The sequence below is a fragment of the Cornus florida genome, unplaced genomic scaffold (assembly GCF_030987335.1).
Source record: "Cornus florida cultivar Cherokee Brave unplaced genomic scaffold, ASM3098733v1 CherokeeBrave_3.0.0_Hap2_Chr10, whole genome shotgun sequence".
Taxonomy (NCBI): Eukaryota; Viridiplantae; Streptophyta; class Magnoliopsida; order Cornales; family Cornaceae; genus Cornus; species Cornus florida.
This window is the reverse complement of record NW_026775580.1, coordinates 106,780,502-106,792,542: the sequence shown is the minus strand read 5'-3', so window position 1 is coordinate 106,792,542 and position 12,041 is coordinate 106,780,502. Positions and strand designations below refer to the sequence as shown.

Below are 12,041 nucleotides of genomic sequence, written 5' to 3'. Positions count from 1 at the left end.
CGGCCGGTGAGAATGGAGGACTGTGGTGCTGCACTGGCGAGACAAGACGGCCCGAACCGGCCGTGAACGGAGATGGGCAGCGGCTGTGGATGAATCGGCCGGCTGCTGGATGATGGGTTTGGGTACTACCGGTGGAGACAATGGCGACGGCGATGTCGGCGGTGAGCTCCGGGCTCGGCTGATCGCTGGTGAAGAGGACTGTAAATGGGTTTCTCTTTTTGATTTTTTTTTTTTGTTCTCCTGGATCACTCTATGCAACAGTTTGAAGAAGATGGTTTTTTTATTTTTTTTATTTTTTATATATATATATATATATATGTATGTATGTATATATAAAAAATAATAAATAACAAAATAGAAGCACAAAATAGTGAGAAAAATTCACACCTTTTTTTTTATTATTAAATTTTTTCAGTCTTTCTAAAACTGGGAGTAGAAGAAAACCATAATGCTTCTCTGTTCTCTTTTTTTTTTTTTCGTACCAGCGATGGTTTCAAAAAGAAAAATAGAAAATCAAAATGGATAAAACAAACAAATGAAATAAAATAACCCGAAGTAAAAAATGTGAAACTCAATCTTGAAGCGGCAATGGCGCCATTTGATAGGCGTGTATTTATAGATTTATCGTTGTCAAATATACTCCATATCAACATATAATGCCTACAACCATTTAAATAAAAATATCTAATGGCAAGTAGAGTCAACCACGCATTCAAGGTGAGTTTCTATTTCCGAACATGAGATTTAAAAATATTAATTTTGAGATTTGTCAAGAACTATGGAAATGAAATTACAACTATAAAACATTAAACACTTGAATGAGAAATTAAATGAGAATGAAACTTGTGGAAATAACTTGCATTAAATTAAATAAAACTTTAAAGAAAATTACACAAGAAATTAAACTTTCAAAAACTATAACAATTTCTAACTCTTTATTTTCTATCTCTAACTTTTCTACTTATTTTCCTTTTTTTTTTTTTTTGTTTATTTTATTCTCATTCATGCATTAATACCTACAAAACACAAAACAAACATATAAGAATATTTAAACAATATAAAAGTCTAATTAAAACCTTATTTTGGTGCATAAAATAATAGATTTTGTATACTTATCAACAGGTACGCGACCAATGACCTTTCATTCCACACCTATAGCAAGGTTTGTCATCATATATCTCAGGAGCTTTATTTTGCAAAGCTTTTTCTTTTCCCTGCTTGGTCGCATTTGAATTCCACTTCTGGTGGGACGGTGTGGAATTCCTTCTGGGAATCAATGAGGAATTATGATCACCATGATTATTATAATTATTTTTATTGCGACCATATCCACGACCACCACTGCGTCCACGTCCACGTTCATGTCCATGGCCGTGAAATGGGGACACATTCGCTTCTGGGAATGGTACAGATCCAGTTGGATGGGACTGGTAGTTTTTTTATTTATCAAAAGCTCATTATTCTGTTCAATCACCAACAAACAAGAAATCAACTCGAAATATTTTGTAAATCTTCGCTCTCTATATTGCTGCTGCAGGAGCACATTTGAGGTATGAAATGTGGAGTATGTTTTTTCTAACATATCATCATCGGTAATTTTTTCTCCACATAATTTCAATTGTGAGCTGATTTTAAACAATACTGAATTGTACTCACTTACACTTTTAAAATTTTGCAATCGCAGGTGAATCTAGTTATAGCGAGCTTTTGGAAGGATCATAGTTTTCTGATGCTCATACCGTTCCTTCAAATTTTTCCACAGTGTAAGTGGATCCTTGACTGTGAGGTACTCTGTTTTTAATTCCTCATGGAGGTGATGGCGAAGAAATATCATAGTTTTCGCGCGGTCCTGCAGGGACGCATTATTTTCTACCTTAATTGTCTCTCCGAGATTTATGGCATCCAAGTGGATTTCGGCATCAAGGATCCATGACAAGTAATTTTTGCCCGAGATATCAAGTGCCACAAATTCAAACTTGGTAAGATTTTACATTATGAAGGAACTATAAATGATAAAATAACACAGTTAGAATTATTTCATAAAAAGAATAATTAATTTAAGATTATAAAAATATTGCAGTCACTACAATATGATTTGCATAGTGGTGATACCACATATATAAATAATAGTCAAAATATAATCACAACAGACCAAGTGGCTTGGTGACTTGTTAGCTCAATTTGCCCGTTAAAGGGTCACGGTTCGAATCTTGTGGTAAAAATTTTTTTCTTCTTTTTTTTTTCGTTTTCCTTTTACGTACTCAAATCTGAGCCAAGTTATATGTATAGTAATGTACATGAAGTAACATGTAAAAGATTGTAACTAGATATTTAACAAATATAATATGAATTGTCAGTAAATATACTATACAATGTCAAAAAGTTAATCATGCGCTTTCAGTAAAAAAACAATGGCAAAAAGACAAAATATGTTTACACTAAAAGTGTAACCAATTGAAGTAAAGTCCGAACTATACTTATTTCACTGTATATTAGTACTAGCTTAACCAATATAACCATATATCATACATTTTATTTATATATATATTTTTTCTTGTAACAGGTCATCCTTGAACAAGTCCCACAGGATTTATCTGTGTGTGTGTGTGCGTAATAAAAGGCACGTACTTTTTTAAATAGTATATAATTTATATTTCTATGTTTTGCAAAACTTAAGGTTTATAAGGGTACCTAGTTTAAATGACTTTCAGATTCACTTGGACTTCAGACCAACAAATTTTGCGAAACTCTGGGGTCGCAAAAAGTACCAAATATTCGTGAAACTTCAGGCTTACAAAGAGTATATTAATATATGTAAAACTTTAAATTTGCAAATTAAATATAAATAATTTAGTATTTGAGAGACTTCGAGCTCAGCAATTTACTTTTCTTATAAAGAATGGACAAAAATATTCTAATATAAATAAATAAATAAGTATTTGCGAGACTGTAGGCTCAACAATTTTAATTATCTGTAAAGTTTGAACAACAACAATTTAATATAAATAATTATTTTTCTTATCCTTTGAAGTGAGAAGAAAAATAAAATTTTCTTCTCAGTTGACAGAGTCTCGTGCTGATAACGTTTTGTGAATCTTATATAGCAATATTGATAATACAATAGAAGAATAGATATAATAGAGAGAAAGAGTAAGAGAACTCTTATTTTGTTGTGATTTCTCCATTCGCAATACACTACACTCCTTATATAGAGAGTTTTACCACCTAATGTACTGTACTTTGCTCATCATACTTTCTCATACAAGGCACTTAAACCACTGCAATACATTATCTATTGAAGCACACCATCCTCTGCCTTGACACTCATGTTGGAAACGGCATTAGAAAACGCAAACTTTGGAAGGATTTTTAAAAAGATTCCGCTAAGAATTTTTTGCGAATCTATTGACGAACGCGTTCCTCTCTGCGAGGAGATGAACGTGGTATATTTATTTTCTCAAATCCGTTTCCGGGTGAATGAGAAATTGGCTCCAAAGTAAGTGATTTATAAAGCCTAAATGGGTGTGAATAAAGTGGGAAATGCTTGTCCCACATCGAAAAAGTAGCAAAGCAACCTTGAGTATATATATGTCTAGTATGGGATTTGGGTTTGGGCCCAAGGGCACCCAAGTTTTTAAGAGGGGGAGGACTTAGGCTAGCCTGGATCCGAACCAACTACCACACGCGCGCGCCGCCCGCTCGACCCGACCCGGTCCGGTCCGGGCTAGGGCGGGGCTTGATTGTGAAATGGGTTTAACTTTTTACCAAAAGTTGGGATGGGCCTGTGTGGCTGTACTTTTATTTTGTTGCTGGACTTATCAAAATGGGCCTGTTTACTGGGCTGAATTAATGGCCGAGTTGGATTATTTGCTTGCTGGACTGGACGAAATTAAAGGTCTGGGCTAGATCAGAATTAAAAGGATTCAGTTTTAAATTTTGAACCAAGAGTTGCACCCTTTACAAATTAAAAACCACCAACAATTTTTTAATTCTGATTGGTCAACAATGGTTGCACCCATTCGGACTATGGGTGCACCCATTCAGAATAGGCACCAACAAGCCTATAAATACCCATCATTGGGTTCATTTCAATTCACACCAAGTTCAGAAATCTTCTTCTCTTCTTCTGAATTTCTTCTTCTAATTCTTCTTTGTTCGGTTCAGCCACTGGTTTGGGTTCAACCTAAACTGGTTTGGATTGGGTTCGAACCTTGGTTTCCAAGTTTCGGTTCAATCTTGGTCTCCGAGTTAGGGTTCAATCCTGGTCTCCGAGTCTGAGTTCAACAGAGAGTACTACACCGAGCCGGTTCGCCTATTCCATTGGTTTGAAGTGCTACTACCAAAGGAAGAAAAGTCGTTGTATCCTGGGAGATAGACGCTGAAGAGTCCGTTAGCACCGTAGCGGGGCGTATCTGTCTTAAGGCTATAGAATTAAATTCTAGCCTCGACTTTATCAGGTTCTTTTGTAGTATTATTTTCTTGATATTAAACTATATAAATATATATATAGATTATTATAATAAATATTATATTTACAAATAATATTTAAATAAATTATACTATAGTATATGATACATATTTTTATTTTCAACAATCTTAAGACAGATACCTTTATACTATAGTAATAATTATTTAATTATTATTCTTGTTATAATTATTATAATTTGACTCGTGGTCTGTATATCAATATATAACAGACAAATGGCAAGTACGAGTATTACTGTGCCTAATGTTCCCGTCAGTCATGGGGAGAAGCCCGAAAAATTCAACGGGACAGAGTTTAAAAGGTGGCAACAGAAAATGATGTTCTACCTTACAACTCTAAATCTAAGCAAGTATCTGACTGAGACTGCTCCAGTGTTAGATGAGGGTGATACAGACATTACCAAGCTTGGAGCTGTTGATACATGGAAGCATGGAGACTTCCTATGCAAGAACTACATCCTCAATGGATTGGACAACACCTTATATAATGTGTACAGTCCAATAAATACTGCTAAAGAGCTTTGGGAGTCGTTAGACAAAAAGTATAAAACAGAGGATGCTGGATTGAAGAAATTCGTGGTTGGACGATTTCTGGACTTCAAAATGATAGACTTTAAGACAGTCGTGAGCCAAATGCAGGAGCTCCAGCTAATCCTACATGAGATACATGCTGAGAAGATGACATTGAGTGAATCCTTTCAAGTAGCTTCAATGATTGAAAAGCTGCCACCTACTTGGAAAGATTTCAAAAATTACTTGAAGCATAAGCGCAAGGAAATGGGGCTCGAAGACTTAATTGTCAGGCTGAGAATTGAAGAAGATAACCGTACATCTAAAAAGAGAGCCGGAAATTCTTCAATAGTGTCAAAGGCAAATGTAGTGGAAGCAGGACAGAAAAATAAGAAGAGGAAGCACTCTGGAGAAGGTCCTAGCCAAGGAAACTACAAGAAGTTCACTGGGAAGTGTTTCATATGCGGCAAGCTAGGACACCGAGCTAAAGATTGTCGTAGCCGCAAAACACATCATAACCCCAAGAAGAAGACCACTGAGGTGCACATAGCTGAAGAAGATAAGTTGACAGCTGATGTATCAGAGTTAAATCTTTCAGCTGTGGTTTCTGAAATTAACCTGGTAAGCAACAACAGAGAATGGTGGGTGGACACAGGAGCTACTCGTCATGTTTGCTCTGAAAAGAGGATGTTCACTACCTATGAAACTATAAATAATGAAGAACAACTCTACATGGGGAATTCTTCTACTGCAAAGGTTGAAGGACAAGGAAAGATCAAGCTACTAATGACCTCAGGGAAAGAGCTTACTCTTAATAATGTGCTGCATGTACCAGACATCAGGAAGAACTTGGTCTCTGGGTCACTACTAAGCAAGAATGGGTTCAAGCTGGTCTTTGTATCTGATAAGTTTGTGCTGACTAAGAATGGGGTGTATGTGGGCAAAGGGTATCTAAGTAATGGACTATTTAAGTTCAATGTAATGACTGTTGTACCCAAAGCTATTAATGATAATAATAAAGCTAGTGCTTCTTCTGCTTATATTATTGACTCATCTGATGTATGGCATGGTAGGTTAGGACATGTTAATTATGATACTATTCGTAGATTGATTAACATGGAATCTATACCTAAATTTAATATTGATTTAAATAAAAAATGCCAAACATGTGTAGAAGCAAAATTGACTAGAACCTCATTTCACTCCATAGAGCGAAGTACTGAACCTCTAGCATTAATTCACAGTGATATCTGTGACTTTAAATCTGTGCCAACTAGAGGTGGGAAAAAGTATTTCGTTACTTTTATTGATGACTGCACAAGATATTGTTATGTATACTTGTTAAGAAGTAAAGATGAAGCCTTGGAAATGTTTAAACATTACAAGAATGAGGTTGAGAATCAACTTGGAAAAAAGATAAAGATGTTTAGAAGTGATAGAGGTGGTGAATACGAAATACCATTCGCTGACATTTGTTCAGAACATGGTATTATTCACCAAACTACCGCTCCTTATTCACCTCAACAGAACGGTGTTGCTGAACGCAAAAACCGTACCTTAAAAGAAATGATGAATGCTATGTTGATAAGTTCTGGTTTAACCCAGAATTTGTGGGGGGAAGCTTTGCTCTCTGCTAATTATGTTCTCAACAAGGTACCTCAAAAGAAATCAAATGTGACACCTTATGAATTATGGAAAGGTCAAAAACCTTCCTATAAATTCTTAAAAGTGTGGGGGTGTTTAGCTAAGGTTGCGGTTCCTACTCCTAAGAAAGTTAAGATAGGACCAAAAACCTTTGATAGTATTTTCATAGGCTATGCACAGAATAGTAGTGCATATCGTTTTCTTGTGCATAAATCAGACATTCCTGATATCCATGTCAATACAATTATTGAGTCAAGGAATGCTTATTTCTTTGAGGATATATTTCCTTGCAAAAATCCTCTTAAAAGAAATTATGATACTGCTAATAGCAATATACAAGAGAATATAGACCAAGAGTTTATAGATGATGAAAATGAGGAAGAACCTAGACGTAGCAAAAGAGCTAGAACGTCTAAGTCATTGGGTCCTGACTTTCTGACATATATATTGGAGAATGAGCCACAAAGCTACAAGGAAGCTATGTCTTCTCCTGAAGCTAATTTATGGAAAAAAGTCATAAATAGTGAAATTGAATCCATCATGCAAAATCATACTTGGGAGCTGGTGGATCTTCCTCCTGGTACTAAACCTTTAGGGTATAAGTGGATTTTCAAGAGGAAGATGAAGCCTGATGGTTCAATTGAAAAATATAAAGCCCGACTTGTTGCTAAGGGATATAGGCAAAAAGAAGGCCTGGATTATTTTGATACATATTCACCAGTCACAAGAATAACATCCATTAGATTGTTACTAGCTATTGCAGCACTGCAAAACTTAGAAATACATCAAATGGATGTTAAGACTGCCTTCTTAAATGGTGAATTAGAGGAGGAAATCTATATGGAACAACCTGAAGGGTTTATAGTTCCAGGGAAAGAAAAGAAGGTGTGCAAACTTGTAAAATCCTTATATGGATTAAAACAAGCACCTAAACAATGGCATGAAAAATTTGACAAAGTGATGTTGTCAAATGGTTTTAAAATTAATGAGTGTGATAAATGTGTGTATGTGAAAAACACTCAAAATGGATATGTCATTGTGTGCCTATATGTGGATGATATGCTAATAATGGGTAGTAATGATGTTATAATCAAAACTACTAAAAAGATGTTGACCAAAAAATTTGATATGAAAGATTTAGGCATAGCAGATGTCATACTAGGAATTAAGATTTCTAGAACATCAGATGGTCTAGTATTATCTCAATCTCACTATATTGAGAAAATATTAGAAAAGTTTAATAAAGGGGATAGTAGTCTTGTAAAGACTCCTGTTGATGTAAATCTTCATTTATCGAAAAATACTGGTCCTAGCATATCACAACTTGAGTATTCTCGTATTATAGGAAGCTTAATGTATTTGACGAATTGCACACGCCCAGACATAGCATACTCAGTTAATAAATTGAGTAGATATACTAGTAATCCAGGAAAGAACCATTGGACTGCAATAATTAAAGTTCTAAGGTATTTAAAATATACTATAAGTTATGGATTACATTATTCTAGATATCCAGCAGTACTTGAAGGATACAGTGATGCTAATTGGATATCAGATACTAAGGATTTTAAATCCACAAGTGGCTATGTCTTTACTATTGGAGGAGGTGCCATATCTTGGAAATCTTCAAAACAAACTTGTATTGCCAGATCCACTATGGAATCTGAATTTATTGCTTTGGATAAAGCAGGTGAAGAAGCTGAGTGGCTTCGTAATTTCTTAGAAGATATTCCAAATTGGCCTAAACCGGTGCCCGCTATATGTATACATTGTGATAGTCAATCAGCAATTGGAAGGGCACAAAGTAATATGTACAACGGTAAGTCTCGACATATACGTCGACGACATAATACCGTTAGACAATTGCTCTCAAGTGGGATAATCTCAATAGATTATATCAGGTCAAAAGATAATTTAGCGGATCCGTTTACAAAAGGTTTGACAAGAGAGCAAGTATATAGTTCATCGAGGGGAATGGGATTAAAGCTGAAAGCTAACGAGTCATCTTAATGGAAACCCAACCTAGTTGACTGGAGATCCCAAGATCTAGGTTCAAAGGGACAACAGAAATACTGAATGGCTCACCAGAAGCACTGGGAAGATTCAATCTTCTACCCATTTCTATGATGAGACAGTGTTACCTACAGCGATGAATAGGATAAGCTATGCTTTTAATGACTCTTATACCTTGAAAATTCAAGTGGGGTATGGTAGGATACTCTTAATAAGAAGTCACCTATATGAGTGTGAAGTGGGGCCGCTTCTATGAGAACTTCTAAGGCTAAGTTTTCTGGAGCGCTCATGATATACCAGGCGTTGTTCAGGGCCATATGAACACAACCGTGAGAACCGACTTTGTGTGGGAAGGAATTGTGTGTTTGCTATTGTCTTGGTTTACATCAACGGCTGAACAGTTCAAGACATAATGTTCACTGGTTAGCTAGTAAATCCGATAGTAATACACTAGGGAAGGTTCAAGGCCAAAAGCTACCTATCCCGATGCAGTAACTTTCCAATAGTACTCTCTATAGTGTCTGTATCTTCTCCTTTTGTAATCTGCGCAAATTTTCATTCATGTGGGGGATTGTTGGAAACGGCATTAGAAAACGCAAACTTTGGAAGGATTTTTAAAAAGATTCCGCTAAGAATTTTTTGCGAATCTATTGACGAACGCGTTCCTCTCTGCGAGGAGATGAACGTGGTATATTTATTTTCTCAAATCCGTTTCCGGGTGAATGAGAAATTGGCTCCAAAGTAAGTGATTTATAAAGCCTAAATGGGTGTGAATAAAGTGGGAAATGCTTGTCCCACATCGAAAAAGTAGCAAAGCAACCTTGAGTATATATATGTCTAGTATGGGATTTGGGTTTGGGCCCAAGGGCACCCAAGTTTTTAAGAGGGGGAGGACCTAGGCTAGCCTGGATCCGAACCAACTACCACACGCGCGCGTCGCCCGACCCGACCCGGTCCGGTCCGGGCTAGGGCGGGGCGGGGCTTGATTGTGAAATGGGTTTAACTTTTTACCAAAAGTTGGGATGGGCCTGTGTGGTTGTAATTTTATTTTGTTGCTGGACTTATCAAAATGGGCCTGTTTACTGGGCTGAATTAATGGCCGAGTTGGATTATTTGCTTGTTGGACTGGACGAAATTAAAGGGCTGGGCTGGATCAGAATTAAAAGGATTCAGTTTTAAATTTTGAACCAAGAGTTGCACCCTTTACAAATTAAAAACCACCAACAGTTTTTTAATTCTGATTGGTCAACAATGGTTGCACCCATTCGGACTATGGGTGCACCCATTCAGAATAGGCACCAACAAGCCTATAAATACCCATCATTGGGTTCATTTCAATTCACACCAAGTTCAGAAATCTTCTTCTCTTCTTCTGAATATCTTCTTCTAATTCTTCTTTGTTCGGTTCAGCCACTGGTTTGGGTTCAACCTAAACTGGTTTGGATTGGGTTCGAACCTTGGTTTCCAAGTTTCGGTTCAATCTTGGTCTCCGAGTTAGGGTTCAATCCTGGTCTCCGAGTCTGAGTTCAACAGAGAGTACTACACCGAGCCGATTCGCCTATTCCATTGGTTTGAAGTGCTACTACCAAAGGAAGAAAAGTCGTTGTATCCTGGGAGATAGACGCCGAAGAGTCCGTTAGCACCGTAGCGGGGCGTATCTGTCTTAAGGCTATAGAATTAAATTCTAACCTCGACTTTATCAGGTTCTTTTATAGTATTATTTTCTTGATATTAAACTATATAAATATATATATAGATTATTATAATAAATATTATATTTACAAATAATATTTAAATAAATTATACTATAGTATATGATACATATTTTTATTTTCAACAACTCATGCATGGAGTTAATGAAGTGGACCACACTATATTACAACACAAGCAATACTATGTATAATTACATGATGTTTTGTTACCATATATATATATATATTTAAGAAGAGTGAAATAAGTCAATTTGATCAAATATTCTAAAACATCATGGTCGAACATTATTTGAATTATTAATCAATCCTAATAACAAATAAAATATCTAAATGAATTAAAGTACTTTATTTTTCTATCTGAATTAGCTTCAGAGATTGAACAAAAATAAATAAAATAAAACAAAGTAAAAAAAAAAATCCATTCAAGACTTCATAGTCATTTTCCATGACAACCAATCTTTATGCATATGAACTGGGCATCCAAAAAATCCTTCAGCAGCTACCGAATCCGAAATAAGAAAATCATAACCAGCAAATAAAAAAGTTTTGTCAATTCCCTCCATCGCTTGTAACTCTAAAAACACTTCTTCTCCCAAATAAAATCGTCGTGTGCCTTTCTCAGCCACCGCATTTGCTTTCTCAGCCACGACATTTGCTTTATCAAGAGCACTTGCAATTTTGTTCTCCGTGCCTGTAATATTATTGATATTGTTGTTAAGCTCATCCGTTTTGGTTGTCTTTTTCTTATTACCCTTTGATGAAGATGAAGATGCAGATGCAGATGCAGATGGAACATAAGCAGTAGAGGATTGTTGAATTGTATATTCGTCTTCAAAATTTTCAAGATCAATCTCGTTTCTGGCCAATAAGTCATCAATGTCCTCAATTGTCTTTCCTTCATTTGCCAAACGACGTTCATTTTCTTCATTTGTCCAATGACGATTTTTTTCTTTCGCACTTTCAGTTGCTCCCCCCGTAGCTCGATCTTTTTCAAAAATTTCACGAAGCAAATTAAGGTATGGAAGTGTCGCATTGCGCACTTTTTTTGCATCAGGATAAGACTGTTATTATAAAAATACTTCACAAGTTAAAACTATTATATAAGAAAATTGGGAAAGAAAAATGCATAAGAAATTTTTTTACTTACTTTAATTAAAGCATCCCACACATAATTTGTTGCATCAATTTTTTTGGTAATATCGTTCCAAGCAAATCCATTATCACGTTTGAAAACTTCTAAGGCAATATCCATTTTCCATTTTAAAGTCTTTAGTCGATTTTGCATTTTATCTTTATTCACTTTCACAGGGAATCGTGCATTGATAGCATCAACAGCTACACCATAAGCGGAAGGGTTGAAATTCCTATCAGGCTTTTGTCCTTGTAGTTTTTGTTCATGCAACTGTTCAAGAAGATACAAATCCATTTGAAGTGCCACACCAAATATCCATTTGTATTTGTTCTTTCATCTCCTTCTTGTATATCCATTTTTTGGGTTGTTACAAACCATCATCAATAAGTGTAGGCTGACAATAATGAAAAGATAAAAAACATTCAATGCATCACTATCTTAAAAGATTTAAACAATTATATGTTAATGTCAAACAATAACTAAGAATTATCATCCATTTATTGACTACAAATAAAGATAAATAAGAAATTATATTTAAACAGGTG

General features: G+C 35.6%; 1 protein-coding gene across 1 annotated transcript; it reads right to left on the bottom strand.

Moving 5' to 3' along the window:
* Positions 1–10,786: 10,786 nt before the first annotated feature.
* On the bottom strand, positions 10,787–11,790 carry LOC132278343 (uncharacterized protein At2g29880-like). The gene is made up of 2 exons (XM_059780133.1): positions 11,512–11,790; positions 10,787–11,425 (listed from the first exon to the last, which is right to left on the bottom strand). The coding sequence occupies exons 1-2, from the start codon at positions 11,788–11,790 to the stop codon at positions 10,787–10,789; spliced, it is 918 nt and encodes a 305-aa protein (XP_059636116.1).
* Between the last annotated feature and the right edge of the window lie 251 nt (positions 11,791–12,041).